Here is a 22,901-nt window from a genome sequence, read left to right on the forward strand (position 1 = left end):
TTATTAATAGCCATACTAGCGGCTAAAATTATGTTGGTAAGTTGGTTCACCTCTTCAGTTCAGACTGAAATATCTCAAAACTGACATTTTATAGACATCCATCATCCCCAGAAGATGAAGCTTACTGACTTTTCCCCTGGCACCACATGACATTTGTGGTTTCATTACATTCATGTAGCCCGCAGGATAAATTATAGGCTAATAACTTTGGCCTTAACATTTCATTTTGCAGCATCATCAGATCAGAATTTCAATTTGTCCAATACTTTTATGGTTTATAAACGAATGCCAAATGCATGCCCATCAGCCTCATCTGTACCTAGATTTGTGGTGCTAATTAGCAACTGTTAGCGTGACAACATGCTAAAAATACATCATACCTGCTAAAAATCAGCATGTTAGCATTGTAATTATGAACATGTTAGGATTTGTACAAGAATTATTGCGGCAGAGAGAAAGACATTGAATCTTTTTTTTTATTTTTATAATTTATCTAAACAATGTAGCCTATTTATAGTCATCATAACATAACAGTCATAATACACCCCCCCACTACATTAATTAAAAAATTTAAATCCGGTATATTAAGAAAAATTTAAAAAGGCCCCTACTCCCCCTACTCTCAATTCAGCCAAGACATAACCACCCCCCTTTTAAAAATAAAATAAAGGAATGCTTCAAACTAAAATAAAGATCCAGTCAACACCCATAGCAACTGAAACTCAAGTACCGCAAGTGAGACAATCGATTCCCACTTTATTTTGGTTTCTATTGATTTGTTTTCACATAAAAATACAATCATTATAAAACATATTGACATACAGTCTATATACAGACATATATACTCATACATATATGAATAATAATGAGGGATGGAAAGGCTAGTACAACTTCAAAGCTCTGAAATGTCACCTTCTCCAAACAGGTTGTGCACATATCACTGTATAATAATATAACCTACACTGGTGAAACATATGAAGTAAAACTTGTTGTGCAACTTATAAGTGGAGTTTTGACTGACTCCAGGTGTGTAGTGTTAATTTAGGGGTGAAATATTCCTCTCTGCAAAAGCAACAGAGGCTTAGAAATGTCTCACTTTCACTCTGATTTCTTGTACATGAATAAGAATAGACACAGAGACTGAGTTGTTTACAGATTCAAATCATCTTCAACAGAGACACAAGAAACAGTCTCATAACCGGTTTGAGTTCTAAAGGACCAGGAGTGACTTCACAGGAATGTTTCACCTGTGAACACGATGACCTGGGGCAAGGGGTGTGGTTATCCTGGTGAGAGCATTCAGGGCGGGAGCATTGCTTTGCTGTTCCTCCTCTCACTTCCTGAAGTGAATACACTGCCCAAATATGTGGAGGTACAAACAGAGGATGACCTGTAATGTTCTGGACTGACACCACACCAGGAAGTATTATCCTACGGCAAAGGTAAGACTTTGATGAGAATGACATGCTTTCTCATTGTTGTCAGACGTGTTAAACGTAATCTGAAGGAGACACAGATCATTGAGTAATAGAGCCGTTTACTGTGGCAGAAGAACTTAGTCGCAGACAGACTTCTGCAGATTTCAGTTTCACTTATGTCATTGGCTGATATTGTTCACAGAGGGTGGGGCTAGAAAAACAGATTTTCAACCTGCAAGTTGCCTTAGTGGCAATGTTAATAATTTTTTCCCACCCATTCATGACATTGGAAGGTAAGTAGATAAGCCACCAACCTGTTTTCTTTGCCTGACCCGTGACATTTGCATCTAGGGCAAAATGGCTAAAGAAAATATATAAAACAACCTGTGCAGCATCAGAAAAACATCTGAAGGGCCTGTGTGTATTTGTTATGTAATGGTCTGACTGATAATTCTACCAACAGATTATTTGCACATGCTGGTGTGAAGCATGTTCTTGTGGCAATATCTGACACTGCTCCTTCCGATAACTGTTCAAATATGCAAAGGTAAAGCCCAAAGCATAACACTCTCAAATGTAAATGTATGTACACAAACATACACACACACACACAGTCATTTTTGTCAGTAAGTGTAAAGCAACTGTACTTCTTGGGGGGAAAAAACGTCAAGCATCATTTGAGGAACTGAAATTTTTGGGGAAAACCAGCATATTATGAGCAAATGGCCTTCACTGTGGTTTGCAAAAAACCACGGGCACTATATGGACCTACACAGGACTCTCAGCTGATACATACTGTTTGCAGCCACACAATGATGATATACATATGGTAAGCGGCGTCTATTGTGAAATAGTTACTGAGAACAGCTGATGGCATTTCTTAAACATAATGCTACTTCCATCTCAGTACTTGTAGTGGTATACTTCTTCCTTTGCATGTTTTTTATTAGGAAAATGAAATTTTGATAAAATGTTTTCAGGATGTCAGATTGATAGAGAGAAAAAATCTATTTAGATTTCACTCCCATGTCACATAGAAATGTTTATCTTAACACACCTAGTTTGCTAAGAAGACTGTTAAGAGAAACAGATGGATATTAGTTTTTGAATGTCTACTTAATGTATCTAAATTATTTTGTCTGCTTTGCTTTTGCTTAATTATCATGTAGTTCGGTAGGTGACAATGGTAAAAATCTTTCTAAATTATCCGATTGTTTAATGCTACTGAATGAATCAAACAACACCATAGTCCTTCTCATGTATCACTGTTTTTCTCAGTGTTGCCATATTGTTTGCATTTCTAGTCAAACTTGTTCATGACGCGTCTGTCTGGTGGGCGAAGCTGTGATGGAAAACAGCTTGTTTGTTGAGTGTTGCACTGAATACTCCCACACTGAGTCATTTATGGCACTATGTCACTGATGATGCCAGAAACTTTGGATGAGACCTCACTAAATATAAAGGATCTTAAGCAATGCTTAAAATGTAGATCAAAATGCGCCGTGTATTCTTTTTTGTTAACCTCCTCAATCCCTTCTCCTTTTGCTCTATTTCCCACTATCTCTCCCAGCCCAGAGGTGCGAAGAATTTACAGATCTAAACATCGCTCATGCAATCATTGGAACCAGCCTCAAAATAAGGTTGTTGCTGTACACCAGGGATAATAGCACCTGTGGTACACTCGTGTCCCACACCAACCTGTCCGCCCATCCGCAGTTTAACTTGTCCAGACCGACTACCTTTATCATTCATGGGTATCGTCCTACGGGATCTCCTCCGGTATGGCTGCAGAAGTTCATGGAGCTGCTTCTGGGCAGGGAGGACATGAATGTCATAGTGGTGGACTGGAACCACGGAGCTGCTAATGTGAATTATTTAAAGACAGTGGAGAACACGCGCAAGGCAGGCGACAACCTTACTGCTTTCATTGAAATGATGCAGGTATATGATGCACATGACATTCTCTGTGATCATGTCTGCTGTGTCTAGACTACCAACCAGACTAATAACCAATCTTTCCAGGAACACGGTGCCTCTCTCAGCTCCATCCACATGATCGGCATCAGTCTTGGGGCTCATATATCAGGCTTCGTAGGTGCTAACCTGAATAGGTCAATTGGAAGGATTACAGGTAAGAGTGTGCACATTCAAATTCAGATCCATGGTTCAAATTCATACATAGGAGAACCACGTTGTTTGCTCTGAATGTGGAGATTAGTTCATGGTCAAACAGCACAATAATTAAGGGTCCCATTAAGTAAAAGGTAAAATTTCTTTTTTATATTCTCAAGCTGGTCGAGGTGCTACTGTACATAAATACTGTGAAAGTGTCAAAACAATTCTCAGAGAAATGCACACAGTATATATTCAGAAACGGTGCCTTAAAACGAGCCATCAGGACTTTTGTACGCTTGTGATGTGGCAACTATACTGTATATAGTTACAGTTATTCCTCGCTGCCATGATGGTGCAGAGATGCTGAGAGCGCAAATGCAGAAGACCCAGAAATTTAGTTAAACAACTTTTTGGCACCTTTCTTCTGCATCAGAAAATAAAAAATAGCTGATATGTTCATTAAGAACATTTTATGACAATTATGACAGTCAAATGTACTTTAAAGTGGACATATGCTCATTTTCAGGTTCATATACTTGTAATTAGGTTTCTACTTGAACATTTTTACATGCTTTAATATTCAAAAAACATATTATTTTCTCATACTGTCTCTAATGCAAATTCCTGTATTCACCCTCTATCTGAAACGCTCGGTTTTAGTGCCTATCTCTTTAAGGCCCCTTTCTGGAAAAGCCTGACTGTTGCCCTGATTGGTATGCATTCCTGGGTCTTCCTCATCTCTGCACCGTCATTGCTGCCGGGGTATGACTGTAGCAGCACTTTCAACCGTACAGAAGTCATGACGGCTCATTTTAAGGCACAGTGTCTGAATACAGGCTGTGTGCATTTCTCTGTGGGTTTAGCATTTAGATACTTTCAAAGTATTTATATAGCGCCTGCTTATTAATCCAAAGAGACATTGAAAACTTACTTTTTACAATATGGGACCTTTAAAATGAAAAAGAAAACAAAAGAAAAGAAAAAGTTAAGTCATTAAAACAGAAACCAGACATGATGGTAACAAAAATATTTCTGTAGGAGAAAAATAATAAAAGATTTTGGAAAAGAGTAACGCTGTCCGAAAGGTCAAAGATTTTTTCAACAGAAATCAAGACACAGTCCAAAGCAACAGGGATAATTTGGAAATAAGGAAAAGGCATAGAAAGTTCACACAGTAAAACATGACAACTCAATAATAATTACAATAGGCAGTCTGCCCAAATGTGCTATTTTTAGCTCCCATCAGCTGATGCTGGGTTTGATAATAATCTAGTGATGTGATGTTTGCAGCCCTGGATCCAGCTGGCCCTCAGTTCACTGGCACTTCTGAAGAGGACCGACTGGACCCCTCAGACGCTCAGTTTGTGGATGTCCTGCACACAGATATAGATGGTCAGTTAAATGAAATACTGTGTTATTCATTCACTCAGTCATTTGAAATTGTTTTTAAATGTGTTATATGATGTATTATTATTATTATTGTCATGTCATTCACAGCCCTGGGCTTCAGAGAACCTCTGGGTCACATTGATTTCTATGCTAACGGTGGAACGGACCAACCCGGCTGCCCAAGGACCATCTTTTCCGGTAAAGTCTTTAAAATGACAAAAACATAAGGACCATTATCAAATTGTTGATTGATATATTTATAATCACACGTGATGATTTGTATTATAACAAATGGAACAATGCTGTATGGTAACAATTCTGACTTGTGTGCAGGAGGAGCCTATTTTAAATGCGACCACCAGAGATCAGTGTTGCTCTACCTTGACTCTTTGAATCAGACGTGTGTCAGCCAGGCCTTCCCCTGCTCATCTTACAAAGACTTTCTGGATGGCAACTGCTTGAACTGTGACCGCTTTGGTGCTGCTGGATGTCCTGTCTTTGGTTGGTGCCTTAATAATCTCTTAGTGATGAAGAAATAAGTGAATGTTGAAGAATTATAGATATTTATGGTCTTAATGTTTTTAAGTAATCGGATGGGAAAATGGATGTGACCTGATTCAGCTGTTTGACTCAAATTCAGGTTATGACGTCGCAAAGTGGAGAGATGTCCTGGTGGGGCTGGGCCAAACAAAGTCTTACTTCAACACGAATGCACTGTCTCCGTTCTGCAGTAAGTAGCACAATATGAAAAATCACAATCTGGAATGAGACACAGTCATCTCAATGTGGCAACTTAATAACTGCACTTTAAACTGCAAGAAATAGGATTCATATTAAAATGTGTAAGTAAGGGTCTTGCACCTCAAATGGTTTAAGTTGCAAATGTTTCAAAGAGAGGCCAGGTCAGGGCACTTACAAAAAAAGACGGAAAGTAAAATGTAACACAAGGCAAACTGAGATAATTCTACTCTCTGTCTGAGCTCCCTCCCTAAATATAATGTGAGGCTTCAGCAGTCTGAGTTAATTTAATCACGCTGGTATCTTCCAAAGTTCAAGTCTTCGTAGTGCAAAATGTTCTTTAGATGAACTTTAGAAGCTTATTGCAAAGGGGTCTCTTCATGGCCTTTATGACGAGGATGATTGATAACATCAACCAACTGCCAACAACCACTGTTCTTATTAACACCGGACTTTTGTTTTGAAACATGCGTGGAAAATTGTGAATCAATCCCATAAATGTCATTGATCTCTCTTTCACCCTAGAAATGCGTCAGTTCAGAAAATAAAATAAGAAATTCAAACTGACATTCAAAATGGTTTCAAATTTCTTCTGACAGTATTGCATTCACGAGGAAGGATTTGAGCCAAAACAGGTCATAAAGTGCTGTAACCAGTTCTACAAAGGAGGCCAATCATTTCACTTCAAAATGGAGGACATGTTTTTGACTAAGAATTTGAATTTCTCAGTGACAAACTACAGGATGGAGGTGATGATATGGAACGAGGATCTGCGCTGGGGATACATCACTGTTAAACTCCACGGTGACGGTAAAGAAGCAGTGGCAACCATCAACCAGTAAGCCTTCACTTATTTATCTGAAGTTCTGCAGCAAATATTCCCCCATGACTTGTCTTTGTCCCTCTGTTACTGCTTTCTCTCAGTACCGTGTTTTTTTCATTTCCTTATCAGTAAAGCATCAAAATTCAAAAAGTACACAGAGACCAAGTTGTTCGCCCAGTTTGACAAAGATGTTCAGTCAGTGAAGAAGGTGTCTCTAAAATTCTCCACTGGGAACGTATGCAAGCCCAAATATAAGCTCCGTGTTCTCCGAATCCGTCTCGCACATCTGGAACGCGAGGAGAGGTATACAATATGTGATTTAAAAAATGAAAACAAAATGTAATATCCTAATCTATTTGACACTGGATTTGAGCTGTTTTCACTTCATGAATATTGACTTTTGTCCTTCACAGGCCTCTCTGTCGATATGACCTCCTTCTGGAGGAGGACAAAGAGGTCACCTTCAGGCCAATCCCCTGTGAAGAATCCAACTTCTGAGTCTAAATGGGACACCACGTCAAAAGTTTCACACTGTGCTTGTACTGGAAGAGATTCAGCTGACTCTTCAGTCGCCCCAGGATTGTACAGGAAAACAATAAGGACTTCAAAGATAGCATATCAAAAGTACTAACCTGGCTGCAATGTGATCATTTGTAATCTGAAAATGATGTGTGTTATACTATATTATGTACATGTGTTGTTAGGAGAAAATGTATGTGGGTTTTTTTTTTTAAAGAAATATATTGCCTGAATTGGGAATTTATTTAATCTCATAATGACTTAAGATGACAAGTTATCTCTAATGGATTTTGTGACTCAATGCTGGTTTTAAAAGATACACCCCATAACATATATAATAACATATATAATATATGTTCCTAAATGATTATTTGGTAGATTCACACATTTCTCATTAAGAGTAACAACTTAACAAGTATTAGCAATTATTGTCATAAAACGAAAACCACCAAAGTGCTGGACTTATGTTCAAGAAGATATTTCCTCATTCAAACATTTTTAACATATGCAAAACTTGTAACTATATATTTATTTGTGCATATGGAGGATGCTTCATACTTATATATATAAAAAGTCAGGTCAACAATCGGCAACAATTTTAATCACTTCACAATCCTCCTCCTCCTCCCTGACAGCTTGGACAGTAGATCAAAAAGCAAAACTTAAATTTTTGAAAACTATCTGCACTAAGATATGGTAGAAGCTTCATGTTCACATTATTATAAAGTAATGATAGCTGATTAACTGCCGGTTCTCATTTCATGCACTCCTCTCCGTTTCGCTATCAAATGTTTTCTACACAGCTCGATGAAGGAAAAAATGTTGAAAATAAAAAAATAAAAAAATTCAACAGTCATGGGAAACATTTTTCTCTTCATGGAAACTTCAAAACACTTGAGGAAACATTTCCCCCACCACACGATGCTTATAATGATACAGTCATTAAGAGTCAATCTACAGAAATATACCCAACAAACTGAATGTATAACCGGGCAAATGGTCAACAGACACTCCTTTTTTGATCTCAAGTCAGTTCCCGATGTGTCACACCTTTGTACTTTCAGCAATGACTCAGTAAAAAACATTCAGTCCTCTTGGCCGGCCCCTTCGCCAGTCCAACAAAAAAGTCAAGAAAATCACCACGTAAGAGAAGTGTTTTTCTAAAAAAAAAATATGACTCCTTCGTAAAAAAGGAGCAAGCCTGATTTTCTTTTACAACTTAGAAATTATCATCTATCAGATGATACAACAGGACCTTTTTTAACTTGTCCTTGGTGATGTTCTCTACTCATTTAGACATGTGCTTCTTCATACGTTGAATCTCCATCTACAATAAAACAGAAAGTCAAATCGTGAGCGCAGTTGCAAAAAAACACTAAGGAACAAGATGATATTCTTGAGCACGTTCTTGCAGTCAGCATCACTCTGTGGCTTCATGGCACACCTGTAAAGTCAAGCGAATCCTTTTCTCCTCGTCGAGCTCATTCATCAGCATTTTAATTTCTTTGCTGGAACACAAGAGGTTGTCAAAATTAGCACATCGAAAAAAACCATAAAGGGATGCAGGGATGCACATGTCATGAAGCTGATTACATTAACAAAGCCATACTTGTGCTGACTCTTCATCACTTCAAACTGGCCCCTCAGGTCTTTCAGCTCTGTCTGCAGTTGTGCCAGGGTGGGCGGATTTCCGTTGGGCTGGGGGTCGGAGTTGAGGCCTGGGGACAGCTTTGGATGTAGTACGGCAGAGAGAGCCTTTGGTAACAGGGAGGTGAAGGATTGCAAGGGCACACTTTGGGGTGCTGCTGCCTGTGGAAAACACACCAACATTACTGGCTGACAACACAACAAAAATCTGAAATGTCAATTTGAAGTGCTTGAAGAACTTCACTTACACTTATAGGCCGGGCAGATCCCTCAGTTTCCTCAGAGTTTTCTCGAAGTGTTAAAGAATCCAGCTCTCCACTCTGCCTTTCTTTTCTCTCCTCCATCATGAGTGTTACCTGTAAATTAAGTCTAAGTTTGAAACATCTCATAAGTAGAAAACGTTTAAAGGGCACTTCACCCAATTTAAGTATGAAAAAAAAGTTTTAATCCAAGTAGAACTCTGAAAATTTAGCTCATACTCATTACAAGGTGAGTACCTTTTTAACCTTGTTTTGAGTTAAAGTAAATATCTTTTGCTGTGGCTGTGTGTGTAGTGTGTAGTGTGTAGTGTGTATGTGGCAGCTCAGAAAAGTTAAATTTATCCCAAGGACAGATGGGACACAAACACACAGACCTACACGCACCTTTCATTCAGTGAGCCAGGTTTTAAAAGTAGTGTTTAGCAGGATAATATAACAATTCTCGATAACTACTAAGAGTGTATACTTCCCAGAGTCTGAAGCTCTGACTGTAACTTCTCATCTGCAGCATGAGCCACCTGCTCATTCAGCTTCTCCGCGATTGACACAACCGAATCAAACTCTTCGGTGTCTTTGAGAAACCAAGAATAAATGTAAAATCACACCTTGCAGAACCCAGAAGTAATTCACAGTAACAAAACCTACATTGTTGTGATATTAACATTCAGCCTTTTTTTAACATGCAGCATTCAAGGATGGTAGTGTTTCAAAGTACGTTGCAACAGATAGCTGTAACAATAATAGTTGCGAGGCTTACCAGGAATGAGAGCTGAGCTATAGTTGCCCATCGTGACAGAGAAGGAATACAAGTGTAGAGAGTGAGACAGAAAAACCTGCAGTCTTTAAGTCTACATCTACAAATGACAGATTGAAGCAACAAATCAGTGGAGCAGAAATTGGCTCATTGAAGACACACATCATGCTGCGCCACCAAGAAATCCAAATCAATAGAAAAATAGTCATAACATTTGTTTAAATGTTACATGTGCTTTTCATAACATGAGATAAACGCCAGAGGCAGAGGCAGCTGTTTCTCTCATGCCAAACCAGTGAACAAATGTGCAACACGTGCTGGGACCAATGCACAGAAAGGAGCACAGTGACAGATTATACTGGACAATCATTAGTAAACAAAACAAATTACCAGATTATATTGTCAGTTACAGGATTTGGGGCACACACTCACCTTGTTTGGCCGGCGACACCGGTGAGATACAGCAGCATCTGTGGTAACGTGACACCATCCATTGTAACCCACTGTGGTCTGCAGAGTATGTTGTGATGAGGAGTGATACTGTCAGGGCTAAGTTTAGATCCGATCCGCTCACAAATATCTCTGGGGCAGAGCGAAGGGGCGTCACAGGCTGAAGGGCGAGGGGTGTGTTAAAAGGGACAAACTGAAGCGCAGTTACACAATGATGAGTTATGTTTAAACTGGGCAGGAGAAAGAAAAAAGCAAGAAAGGGTGAGGATTTGATATGGAACCTCAAGAAGGGATTTGATTGGCTTTTTTTAAATACATAGTTCCTAAACAGTACTTAAAGGGACATTCCTGATTTTACACACAAAAAGTCCAGTCTGCTCGTCACAAAGTAATCAGCTGTAGAATAAATAACCCTGACGCATCTATCTCAGCTTGTCCACCCCTTTAGGACTTGGGGACATGCTTCAGTCGTATGTACTGTGACGTGTTCACTGCCATGTCAAGTCTGCATACCACTGATGGTCCTGAGAATTCCTGCAGAACTGTTTAGCAGCCATATATATATACATACATATATATATATATATATACATACACATATACACATACATATATATATATATATACATATATACACACATATATATATATATATATGTATGTATATATATACATACATATATATATACATACACATATACACATACATATATATATATATATACATATATACACACACATATATATATATGTATGTATATATATATACATACATATATATATATACATACACATATACACATACATATATATATATATATATACACATATATACACACACATATATATATATACATACACAGATATATATATATATATATACACACATGTACATACAAATATACATACACATACACATATATATATATACATATATATATATATATACATATACATATATATATTTATATATACATATACATATATATACTGTATATACATACATATGGCAATTCAAGAGCTTATACCTCTACATATTTTTATACCACGGTGTGGTTGAATATTATTCAGGCCTACATGATTCAAGTAATGTTTTAAAACAGTTTTTGTTTTTTTAGTTGGCATTTTGAAAAACTACTAGATCATGTCTGTATCGCGATGAATTGAGGCTTATTAAATGAGTATAGGCTGGATAAATTGTGCACTTGGACAGCCCTCAGCACTTCACAGGAACACACCAGCGAAGTCAACCTGTCTGCAGGTGCGGTGAAGTCCAGACATTTGGAGTATTAAGAGAATTTTGAGTTACAAACTGGAGGTGGAGTTTGAAATGAATGGTTATGTAGGTGAGAAGAGGATGTAATAAAATACACCGTTAAAATGTGGGAACATGCAGGCTTGACCCACACTGGGGACAGAAGTCAGGATGGCTCAGTCCCTGTTGGCTTCTCTTTTGAGCCCCTAAACTTAATGGGCATGCAAATATGAAATTGCTGAAGCATAACTTAATGTTTATTCTGCAAAATCCTAAAATCACTTCTCATTTAAATATAGAGGGTACAGAGCCCCTTGAATTTCTCGCTCTTTGTTAATTTGCATTTGCTTAAATCAAAGTTGAATTATTTCCTCAGCCCAGTTGCTTCAACCTCATGATTCTTATTTGCTCTGATGAATAATTGATGAAGGGATCCTGAATAACACAAAAAGAGCTTGTTAAATGTGATTTTATTTCAATTCTCGAACAATAAACTCAACGTGATTATACAAGTTTTACAATTAGTAGCTAAGTCATGTCTTTGACAAGGTGCTATTTCTAATATCAAAACACCCATGATTAATCACACAGGACATATCATGTGGTAAGTCTACAAATTGTAAAGGTGAGATATTATGGTAAGCTTTTCTTGGACTTCACAATCCCAAAAACGATTGCTTCCGCAAAATGAGGACTGCCAAAATCTCACACAGCAACTTGCAAATAATCCACAAGAAAAAAAGCAGGACAGTCATGGCATGTTACAAATATCCTAAAACAAAAGTACTGCAGTACTTCAAAGATACAACTGAAACACGTGTACCAGAGAACAAATGTAAGCAACACCAGATCCACAATATACAGGCAGGTAGGGATTGTAGTGAATGGAGGGCGTGTACGGTCCACACAGCAGAGGAGATCGGGATGAGATCATGTCTGCAGAATGTGGCACCTGGGCAAAGATCAATAAAAAAAATTAATTTGTAAGCAGCATTTCTTGAATATCTTGTCAGGTCAATTATGGATTGCAAATATTTCTTTTAAAGTGAATAAATGACAGACTCAGCTACACAGCTGTGACTCATGCAAAGTACCAAATAGGCCTACTTTATAGCCTGAAGATGGACCCTTCTTGGTAAATTGAGATTGCCATGTTTCCCCCTTGAATGCAGTCACAAAACATGAAAGCTTACCAGAGGTTATCACCAGCGCTGTTGGTTGGGCCCTCGGTTGTACGGTGCACGCTGACGCATCACTCTCATGGTCCGGTATTTGGACATGATATTGTAACTCTTCCGGAACACTGGCCTCTGATTTGGGAAGGGACGTGGCACCAAGCTCTCCTAATTGAAATATTAAGAGTCGATTAGTAAAATTCACATTACCCAGAAGAAGAGTGATCTCTGAAAAGTGTATGCGTACCATGAGCGGTCTTCTAACATTTCCAGACAGCTCAGGGCCCATCTTCCTTGGACCACCAGTGAACTTCGGTCTCTGTAAAACAGTGATGAAGGCTGAGTACAAACAGTATGCTATTACCTTTGTTTATTCCTTTTACATCTAACATTACAACAACGTCCAGATGTCAATGTTTCAGATTATTTTATACAGAGGCACAAGCTTTAGCAGTACATTTATCACTCACCTGCATGGGGCCTGGTCCTGGTCCTGGTCTCCTGAAGGGCCTCCAGGGTCTCTGGTTGTCTTGCATCATATTAAATGGCCTGAAAAGATACAAAGGAACATCAGAAACAGGGCACACTCTGCATAAAGCTTGTACTTCACCTACTGGAGACACTGCACTTCCTAATGAATTTGAAACTTTGCTTGTACAACATGTACCTAAACACTCTCTTATCCATATAGCCCCGTCTTCGCTCCTCAGGCGATGATCTGGAATCATTCGTCTTTGACAGTCGGCTGTTTGGTGAGGTATCGTGATCTGAATTGCGTTCTACAAAACAAAAAGAGACAATAAACGTTGAAAGTTGAAGCTTTAAAACTATAATAATCCTAAACCTACAGAACAATAAAGGGATGTACATTGATGAGATCTAATATAAAACAATTAGTGCAATGGATGGGCCCTGGATTGCACTAACAGTACACGATAAAAGAACTGAGTTACCATTCTTTGGCTTTGGGCTGCAATCTTTCATAGGCGAGTCGTCCTTTGAGGAGGAGCTCGGCCCAGGTGGCCAGTGGGATAAAACAACAAGGTCACGTTTCTCTATGGGAGAAGATCTGAGGGGAGATCAGGGGAGGCAGCGTTAATGACATTAGCATTCCTATACCAGTATCATGTGAGGCTTATATCATTATGAACATCTTGAAATGTGGCCTGGATACATTAACACGCCATCATTCAAGTTATTACAGTTTTTAAAAGTAAAAAAATCAAATGACCCTGTCAACTCTTAGAAGAAATGCTATTTAAACTAGTAATGAACAGCACTGTTTTGCAGGCAGAAAGAAAATGATCATAAAGCCACACATCACATGGGTACTTACAAAAAACATAGAATGTCCATGCTTCTTTACTCCTATTTTTGTACCCTGAATCAATCTGAGCTCTCTTCGTTTACTCAGTGATCGTTAGAGCGGGAAAATCTTGGAGACAACGTTTAGATATCGGTCTAGATCACGTCACCAAATCATCCCTCGCTCAGAAGCACAGGAGAACAATGCCTTGTTTTCACGGTCAGACTGAACTGTGTTCATCAGGTCGTTCCTAGTTCCTTTAGAAGTCTTCAATCATTGTCATTGAAAGGATTTCAAGAGAATTGGGTCTTGGAGATGTTTTTGAAGTGAAGGCTCAACATCCAGTATCCAGGCTGGTGATCATGTCAGCTTAACAGCTTCTTCTCCATAGCTGTGCAGTGGTTATTTGTCTGCCCACGAGCAAGTCCAGGTCTTGGGGCAACAGACTTTGCAGTGCCATGTGAGACTTATATTCCTTTATATGTTCTCTTCTTTGGGGCATTGAAGCAGAGATTTTATAAAAAAAGACAATCATCTGATGGTTCTGTAGTAACATTACAAGTTCAACAAGGTAGCAATGTCCTCTTCATGTAGTAGTTTTAAGTTACATTGGGATAAAGTGGCCAAAATCAATTGAGAACATCTTTTGGCCATCAGACTAGGCTGAATGTTCTGATTTCCCTCAGGCTGACGATGCGCACCTCGGATTTTCACATTCAGGTGACCACAGCACATGCTGAACTGTGGGTCCAGACCATTCATATTAAGAATATAACATGGTGTTACCAAACTGGTCTTGCTTCGGCCCCCCTGTAGTACCAACGTGTATTCTGGCCACTCTTTTGATCATCTTCTCATCTTCTTTTAGATACATTCTCACAGGTCTGTCTTCTTTCACCATTTGTGTCTCGTCATCGTTTAAGAGTTTAATGTCAAGTCTTCTCAGCCACTTCATATATTATCTTTTTCTCAGCTATTTCAAATGACACACCTGTTTCATTGCAGCGGTGTTGATCTGATTAAAATACAGGTGGCCAAACAGTTGCTTTATGGTCGCAGGTTGATTTTTGCAAGGGTTGACGTTACCATCCCTGGTGCATTTCATCAAAATACCAGATTTGATAGAGTTAATACTTGAGTATCTTCTGTCCTTGGAGTTCTCATGGCTGCAGTGAAGCAGACAATTCCAGTACTTGTACACTGTATGACGTGCAAGTAGTAGTCTGGTGCATCTTTGTTTAAATAGGAGTTATGACCATTCACAAGGTTTCAGATATCCGGTGGTGCAGAACCGTGTATTCGATATGATCCAGTCCTTTAGGAACTATTGTACTCGGCACAATGCGAGAATGAGATTTAGACTTTCAAATTCCACTTGTGTCAATCCAGGTCCATGATGCACATAGGTATGAGTCAGATGAATGTGTGAAGATAACAATTCCTGAATATGGCGATGGTATTTGTCAAAAAAGATCAATTGTTGAATTCAATTGCTGATTCTTTGTCTTGGATTTTAACTTTTTTTTTGTTTAACATCTTTTATAACGATTCATTATTGGTAAATTGATGTGCATTTAAAAAATGGAGTCAGAAACGTCAATGGCTGCATACGAGTTATGTATCCGCTAATTTAGCAGTAAAAAATGAATACACATGCACTTTGTCATCGAACACCGATGTTGGCTAGTAATGGCCGGCAACAGAAGGTCCTCTTCGTTGTTTTCTCGCTTTTGTGATTGTCTATCACCATCATCCATCTTGACAATTGTGATTATATTCAAAGAAAAACAAAGTGCCACAGCTCACACCAGCTTTGTTTTTGGAAATCCCATGATCAAACATGCCAATTGACTTGTAATTTTGATGCCTTCTTGTTTTAGTTATTGCCATGAACGGTCACCGTTCACATTGGACATTTATTTGATGCATCTTGTTTTCTCTCAAAGTCCTTTATGCCAATTTCAAAGGGGCGATATGGTAATTTCACTTGACACCATGTTAAGTGAGGTCCTCTTCATGTGCTCATTTTCCATACACAGCTATATTGTTTTATACTACGTGTTAGAACTTCAGCTTCAAGTTCAATCTGACGTGTAGATTTCAAGCTTCTGTTCTCTAACGAGGATGAGAGGTCACAACATGCTGAATAGATTTTCTTTCACGCTTAATGCTGACAAACTGAAGAATTCTTCATCTGGACCAATCAACACATTTTTCCACACTCTTCATCAAGGGCATTAAACATTTGTCGGGGTTTTTAAAAGGTTGGTGTTTTCGATATGGTGCGTAACTTAGCACTTTCTCTTCAGCCCACTTCATACGAAGATATTCTGAAACATAGGCAAAACGCAGATGGAGGCATTTGAGACCCTTTGTAGCTTTTCATCGACTGAATCAGTGTTGCACATTAAGCTCATCGCGATATCTCCATTTCCACAGCTGGCACCCCCATCACATAGAGACATTCTTTCTTGACCTCCTAATCATCATCAAGCCCCTGCGAACAATTCTAGAAGGAAATTACCGTACCTGTGTGTGTTCAAGGACCGGCGAGACTCCACCTGTTCTTTGCCTGTATCAGAGTCTCTGGAACACGCTCTGGTATTGCCTTCTTCTCTGGGGGGTGACTGCTGGGGTTTTCCCCTCCTTGGTTCCAGATTTCTCAGGGGTTCTGCATTTGACTGGAAGCGTCTCTTCCTGATAGCAAGAACAGAGCTGACGTTTTCCTGTGAGGCAGAGTTGCCCAGGTGAGGCCTTGGTTTCACAGATGGAGGTATTCTGAGCCTCATGAGGGACTCAGTTCTGGCTTGTCTGCTCTTAACCAGGTAACTTCTATCCCTAAGAGACATCGGTTTACCACTGAATGGCCTGGGGAAATTGAGCAGCTGAGGCCTCTCTCTCCTGGGGTATTTTGGATTGCCATGCTCCAGTGCGGGGTCTGAAGAGGGCATGCTGATGCCTGATATCCTCCTCTTGCGGGGTCCTGCCACTTGCCTCTCCTGAGGGTTCCTGTGGAAGGAGGATGATGGTGGTGGACCTCCTTTCCATGAGGGGGATCTGAAAGGGGGTGGGTGAGGGACATCCTGTGCCCTTTCTCTACTGTGGGATCTGCTGCCCTGCCTCTCCACTGGTCCACGCTGCCGCCTGGAGTCTTGCTCAGATGACCACCTGCACATCCATCAAACAATAGAGAAATCATTACAATGACAGATCCATTGCCATGTTAAGTGGGGGGCGAGACTTAACTTTTATCTTAATGCAGCCCCCTCATAATGCCATGAGATTGAAACAAGTAGAAGAATGTACATTTTAAAGAGCAATTAGATGTTACACTGCTCTCTCAATGGAAGGTGAAACCACATTTACATCAGACCCCCCATTAATCCCCTCTAATAATTGAGTTGGGGTAGAGTAGATGTAATCATTATGACCTCAGTGACTGACTGGGCCAGCCTCAGGCCTCCTCTTTATTAATTTTACCAAGCAGGGGCTGTTACTTCACTCCTGTACCTCTCTGGGCATGAGCCTCTCCCATGCATCTCTCTGGGGTTCCTCTGTGACCCAGAGGACCCGTGTTCTCCATTGTGTGGATGAGAGAATGCTCCAGCCATGTTCCAACGCTTCATGCCATGACCAGAGTGCTCATGGGGCCTTCCTCTGGGACTGTAATTCCCACGAGGGTCTCGACTCCGCTGCTCCTGATGGTGAAAACCTGACTGCCTTTTGTGGCCCTGGAAAGACCCATGGTAGCCTGGTGCAGAGCCTGGCCTCCTGTCTGCTGGGTGGTTGCGAAAATGTCTTGGGGAAGGTGATCTGTGACCTGAGGGGTGGCCATGGAAAGGTGGGCCCCTTTGATTTGAGGATCCTTGTGCAGGACTGCGAGAGGATGAGTGATGCTGGACATGGGGGGAGCGATTTGGCCTTGATGGAGAAGGCCTCCTCTGGCTATGGCGTGGTTCCATTTTGGGAGGGTATGATTGAAAGGAATCCTGATTCTGGGACTTCCAGTGGTTGAAACGTGGCTCCCTTTGCTCTCCCATCAGGGGGGCTCTTTTGACAACTGGGGGTCGTCCTCTACCTCTGGAATCTCTCCAGTGAAAAGGGGGCTTTCCCGGGTAACCACTCTGGACATCTCTTCGATTTTTGGAGTTGTGGTTGTAATTCCCTTCACTCGATTCAATGCCATGACCATCACCGTAAGGTCTAAACGGACACAAAAAAAACCCACAAATTTGTTCATTACAACACACAATGCCACTTTAAAAATACCATAATATTGCAAAGCAAGGGTCAGCATCTAGTTTAAATCACTAATAATACCCATGACATAAGATAAAACAATCACAAACATAACACCAAAGTATCTCAGTGCATCTTGACATAATCAAAAGACATTACCTGGGCTTCAAACGCGGTGGTCCAAAATGTGGTCGAACCATCTTTGGAAGAGAGTGAATAATCTATGGACAAAAAAAAGAAAAAAGTTTTAACCGTAAGCAGACTATTGTGTTTGATATTGACCATATATATGAAATAAGCCCAATGTCAGAGTCAGTTGTTCAGGCAATTAACTTCAGTTGTGTTTCTTATAGTTACCGTCTATTTTTGGTTCTCTTTAGTTCAATCAGAATTTGGACAAGCCGAGTTTGTTAAAGGTTGCTAAAACGTTAATAATATTAAACAGCCTTCCAAAATCTCAAAAGCTATGGTGCACAATTATAAATGCAATGCATACTAAAATATGCAATACCTTGTATTTTGTTTATATATAAAACACTATAGTGTGTCGATTTGAAATTATAAAATACACCTTTATTGATCCACAGTGGGGTGAGTGAGTAAGAGTTCAAATAATTCCACGATGGTTCAAAGTGCATTTTTCTTTAACTGATAACCTAATCAGTACTATCAAAGATAACAATGACATGGTTACAATGGATTAGGTAACATGGCATTCCAGCTACCTTCTCTCCAGGAGACACCCATTGACTCCAATGGTACTTAATACATCAAATGAATATATACATACCAACTCATACAAACTACATTGTTATAAATACATTTTTAAAATGACTGCGTGTAGATTTCCATGCGTGGTTTGAGAAATTCTCTAAGGTTAACTTAAATTCCCCGTCAATGCAAAGTCAACAGACGCACAACAATGTTTTTGTCCATGACATTGTGCATCTCTTACATAACGTAACCTAGAATTAACCTGAAATCCACCATATAGAGAAGAACTACACAGGAAAGAAATAAATATTCATGCGCCTTTGTCAACAACTTAGGGTCCTAAATACTATGAATAGATTTAGATTGGTCACTAAGGTAACGATTTCGACGCTGATCGATACATATTTTGGTATCTTGCATAACTCCGGAATACGTTAATATGTGTATTAAATATGTTAAACTAAAAAAATAACTAGATCTATTATTGAATGGTCTTCGAGGTAAGGCTGAGTGTTCTTTATGGTCGCCATGGATTCAGTTTCAGCCCTGATCCTTAAATCCTGCTGTGGGGTCTGAATTACTCGTGCTTCCATTTTGGGACTGGCAGTTGGCTCAGAACATAACAGTTAACTCAATATGTCCTTTCTAAGAGAGAAAATAAACCCTGTACTGCAGCGGTGACCACAGCAGTGACGACGGTTAAGTGACATCAATATTTCGAGAATTAAATAAAAAATCAAAATACGCTAACAGCCTTTAGGCTAAGTGTGCTAAGGCCAGTTAGCTCGCCTGTTGGTGTTTCGCTCCGTTAGGTTGTAACTCCGCTGGACGCAGGCAGCGACAAGCTAAACACAAAACACACCACCAAGCGTTAACTTCAACTACAAATACGTGTAATTCTGTAATTTAGCTCACTACTTACCAAACACAAACCGTCGATTAAATGACTGGCAAGTGCGACACAGCTGCTTTTCTCGTCGTCGTACACGGACTGTGGTAGCACCGCCCTTCAACACAGGGCCGAACTGCAGCGCCACCTACCGCCTCGGAGGGTGTACTACATGTCTGCAGAGGCTGCTGGTGCTGGGCCAGTGTACCGGTATTCTATTTTGTTTCCACAGAGAAATGTTTTTATCCTGGGAATTAACTTAGAAACACAGCGCCCACCCCTATGGAGGACTAAACATGAGTTTTTGTCTAAATAAATAAACAAATAAATAAAAAAATAAATAAATGCATAAATAAATCTAGGAATAAATAAATACAAGAATAAATGCATACACAAATACAGAAATAAATGAATGAATAAATAAATACAAGAATAAATGCATACACAAATACAGAAATAAATGAATGAATAAATAAATACAAGAATAAATGCATACACAAACACAGAAATAAATGAATGAATAAATAAGTACAAGAATAAATGCATACACAAATACAGAAATAAATGAATGAATAAATAAATACAAGAATAAATGCATACAAAAATACAGAAATAAATGAATGAATAAATAAATACATACATAAATTAATTAAAGAATAAATAAATAAATAAATGCATACATTTATTTCTACATTTGTCACCTACGTTTATTTATTTCTGTATTTCTGTGTCCATATGTTAATAATGAAGAGGTCCCATTTATTCATGCATTTATTTATTCATTTATTTATTTCTGTATGTATTTATTTATTTATGCAGTTATTTATTTGTTTCTTTATTTATGTCTGTATTTATTTATTAAATCCTGTATTTATTTATTTATACATTTATTTATGCATTTTTTTATTTACTGAGACTTGTTTAGTCATCCATACCCACACGGTTATTTTCTGGGAGAAAATAATTATAAATTGTATCAAAATAAGTACTTACTCCTAAGTATTATTACACAGTTTTTGTAGTTATTCCGTCTGGAATAACAATGCTTTTCAAAAACCCAATAGGAAAAATGTGCATAAAAATATACATGTGTGCATTTCCCTCAAGTGTTTTTATGTAATCAAGGCCTGTTTTCTGTAGCCTACTGCCTGGCTGTACTGTATAGTCTCATATTCTTCTTGTTCTTTTGTGCAACTACAATTTACTTGTGATTTATGTTGGTATTTATAATTGGTATATTGGTTATATATTTATTATTGTACACTTATATGTACATTCTGGGTTAATTTACACTCAACTCGCCCAGTTTATTAGGTACACCTAGCTAAAACATATGCAGTCTTGCAATAAATTCCATGTTCATGAAGGTTTGGTTATTTTGTTCAGCTGCTGTTGAATCTGGGTGTTGATTACATTCAAGGTCATTTTTCAGGATGTATTTATATTATATTTTATCTACCCCATTCATATCAGTGAGGGTAGACTGGAGTTACTAACAAAAGTAATTGCTTAATAAAACAACTAGCACTCAAACAGAAACACAATATTCTCAGTTTTACATTTTATTGTTTCAGATAGCATTGTTATGATCATGCTAACCATGCACAATGTCTACTTAAATAGATGATGTTTTGAAATATGTGTATGAGGTGGTTGTATACTGTCTGATTTCTTTATAATCATTTGAGTTTCCTTCAAATCAGTCCGCTTTGCAAAAAATCTTAATTTTAGTCAATGTGGAACATGTTTGAATATGCAAAAAATACAGCAAATCCTAACAGTCAAATACTGTATGTAAATATATGGCTACTTCACCTGAGACATTCTTTTTTAAAACTTCTGTCTTTCCAGGCTATATATCGTCTCAGGAACACAAATTTTAATGTCATGTTCTAAGTTTATCATGTGTATATGCTGTTGGAATAATTGTGTGCAGCATGGTAGAGATGAAGCATTTCAAAACAAGGTTCAAGTATTACAGGTTACACACAACAATCCCAGTGGCCAAAGAAAAAACTGTAAAATGGTTTACACAAAAATTCAGTAACTAATCAGTCCCTCATAAGGCATCTACTGAAATTACATCTAAACACAGGAAATGAAAAACTGCTATTATTAGTCACTTCAAGATGTTAAAGAAGCCCACTGGATAATTCCTACACAGGACCACACAGTACAACATGATGGAAGGAGAAACACTGTTTGACAGCAACTACATACACGGCACAGTTACTGGCTGATTGTTAAGCAAACATTCCTGCCCCGGTGCACTTCAGTGTTACATATTAACAGCCACATATTGATTGATTGGATTAGGTACATAGCTGTCTAATAGATTAATGCATCCATTAGCGCTGTGACTTGGAAACCTCAGCTATTTTTGTCACTGGAAATCCATGTTGTCAATGGAAACTTTAAAAAGTAGGTGCCTTTGCCAGTTAAATGAAGCTTTTATGAATGCAATTAGTGTATATTCGCAATAGAGTCCAAGTTAGCAATACACTGTAGTCTGCAACAAACATGTAGTAGGTACGTGCCATCACTTGTGCTGATGCCAGCATTTTCTCAGTGTGCAACAACATTCAAGTCGACAGCTTTGTAATCATCCTCCCAACTCGTGCAGTTAGAAAGTCCCAGTTAAAGATACTTTTTTTTAAAGGATAAACAGAATAATCTCATTGCAAATGTAAAATGTGGAAAACATAGTCAGACCAACCAAATTCACCATCAACGCATGCATGCATAACATTGCATGGGAAGAATTTGCTGTCATGGAAATAAAATAGTCATGCCTTTCCCAGCAACACACTGAATTAGATGTAATTGCTTAAGAGGGAGATGTGGAAAGACAGGGGTACAAATGCAGTCATCAATGCTCTGAGCAGGCTTTTGTTACTCATCTACAGGAACTGAACGGGGACCCAGTGAGGAATCTGTGCAGGGACAATGAGAAATTCTTACCATACATTGGTTATAGTGTTTTCTAAATGTCTATAATCAAAAACCCTGATTTTCTTTGTCATTATTTCACGCACCTTCTCTTCCTGACCCGCTTTCACATGTGCTCATCTTGCACACATACACACACACACACACACACACACACACTTGTCCTCATAGCATGAACGATAAAACTAGACAAAGGCGTTAACACATACTTGGTCAGTTGCTAAGTGATTAGAATATAGAATATATGTTTTCTTTATATTG

At 38.7% G+C, this 22,901-nt stretch overlaps 3 protein-coding genes across 6 annotated transcripts; 1 reads left to right on the top strand and 2 right to left on the bottom strand.

The window, feature by feature from the left end:
- Positions 1 to 1,365: 1,365 nt before the first annotated feature.
- On the top strand, positions 1,366 to 7,246 carry lipia (lipase, member Ia). Its single transcript, XM_083926717.1, has 11 exons — positions 1,366 to 1,442; positions 1,882 to 1,965; positions 2,989 to 3,359; positions 3,441 to 3,549; positions 4,824 to 4,925; positions 5,031 to 5,120; positions 5,256 to 5,423; positions 5,563 to 5,652; positions 6,390 to 6,498; positions 6,613 to 6,786; positions 6,897 to 7,246. The coding sequence occupies exons 2-11, from the start codon at positions 1,908 to 1,910 to the stop codon at positions 6,979 to 6,981; spliced, it is 1,356 nt and encodes a 451-aa protein (XP_083782843.1). The 5' UTR covers positions 1,366 to 1,442; positions 1,882 to 1,907; the 3' UTR covers positions 6,982 to 7,246.
- A 118-nt stretch (positions 7,247 to 7,364) lies between these two features.
- Positions 7,365 to 10,165, bottom strand: LOC310956488 (SH3 domain-containing kinase-binding protein 1). 4 transcript variants are annotated; one of them, XM_083926722.1, is made up of 7 exons: positions 10,096 to 10,135; positions 9,667 to 9,763; positions 9,294 to 9,480; positions 8,898 to 9,005; positions 8,612 to 8,811; positions 8,447 to 8,510; positions 7,365 to 8,329 (listed from the first exon to the last, which is right to left on the bottom strand). In XM_083926722.1, exons 4-7 carry the CDS (start codon positions 8,994 to 8,996, stop codon positions 8,291 to 8,293), a joined length of 402 nt encoding a protein of 133 aa, XP_083782848.1. In that variant the 5' UTR covers positions 8,997 to 9,005; positions 9,294 to 9,480; positions 9,667 to 9,763; positions 10,096 to 10,135; the 3' UTR covers positions 7,365 to 8,290. The 4 variants fall into 4 exon arrangements, with proteins under 4 accessions (XP_083782848.1, XP_083782846.1, XP_083782845.1 ...); XM_083926720.1 differs by having other exon boundaries at positions 8,898 to 9,480; positions 9,667 to 9,683; positions 10,096 to 10,158; XM_083926719.1 differs by having other exon boundaries at positions 8,898 to 9,480.
- A 1,673-nt stretch (positions 10,166 to 11,838) lies between these two features.
- Positions 11,839 to 19,793, bottom strand: LOC310956371 (uncharacterized protein). Its single transcript, XM_083926571.1, has 10 exons — positions 19,725 to 19,793; positions 18,248 to 18,309; positions 17,360 to 18,052; positions 16,379 to 17,017; positions 13,497 to 13,612; positions 13,211 to 13,322; positions 13,014 to 13,092; positions 12,791 to 12,862; positions 12,562 to 12,711; positions 11,839 to 12,320 (listed from the first exon to the last, which is right to left on the bottom strand). Exons 2-9 carry the CDS (start codon positions 18,286 to 18,288, stop codon positions 12,571 to 12,573), a joined length of 1,893 nt encoding a protein of 630 aa, XP_083782697.1. The 5' UTR covers positions 18,289 to 18,309; positions 19,725 to 19,793; the 3' UTR covers positions 11,839 to 12,320; positions 12,562 to 12,570.
- Between the last annotated feature and the right edge of the window lie 3,108 nt (positions 19,794 to 22,901).

This window comes from Echiichthys vipera (assembly GCF_963691815.1).
Source record: "Echiichthys vipera genome assembly, chromosome: 14".
In the NCBI taxonomy this organism is placed as follows: Eukaryota; Metazoa; Chordata; class Actinopteri; order Perciformes; family Trachinidae; genus Echiichthys; species Echiichthys vipera.

Coding starts and splice junctions, on each gene's coding strand:
- lipia (XM_083926717.1), top strand. CDS start 1,908: ATGTTCTTGTGGCAATATCTGACACTGCTCCTTCCGATAACTGTTCAA. Junction 5,424..5,562: donor TGCTGGATGTCCTGTCTTTG/GTTGGTGCCTTA, acceptor ACTCAAATTCAG/GTTATGACGTCGCAAAGTGG. Junction 6,499..6,612: donor GCAGTGGCAACCATCAACCA/GTAAGCCTTCAC, acceptor TTTCCTTATCAG/TAAAGCATCAAAATTCAAAA.
- LOC310956488 (XM_083926721.1), bottom strand. CDS start 9,038: ATGAGATGTTTCAAACTTAGACTTAATTTACAGGTAACACTCATGATG. Junction 8,812..8,897: donor GATCTGCCCGGCCTATAAGT/GTAAGTGAAGTT, acceptor TGTTTTCCACAG/GCAGCAGCACCCCAAAGTGT. Junction 8,330..8,446: donor GGATTCGCTTGACTTTACAG/GTGTGCCATGAA, acceptor GTTTTATTGTAG/ATGGAGATTCAACGTATGAA.
- LOC310956371 (XM_083926571.1), bottom strand. CDS start 18,288: ATGGTTCGACCACATTTTGGACCACCGCGTTTGAAGCCCAG. Junction 18,053..18,247: donor CCACCGCGTTTGAAGCCCAG/GTAATGTCTTTT, acceptor GTGTCCGTTTAG/ACCTTACGGTGATGGTCATG. Junction 12,863..13,013: donor CAGGACCAGGCCCCATGCAG/GTGAGTGATAAA, acceptor ACTGTTTTACAG/AGACCGAAGTTCACTGGTGG.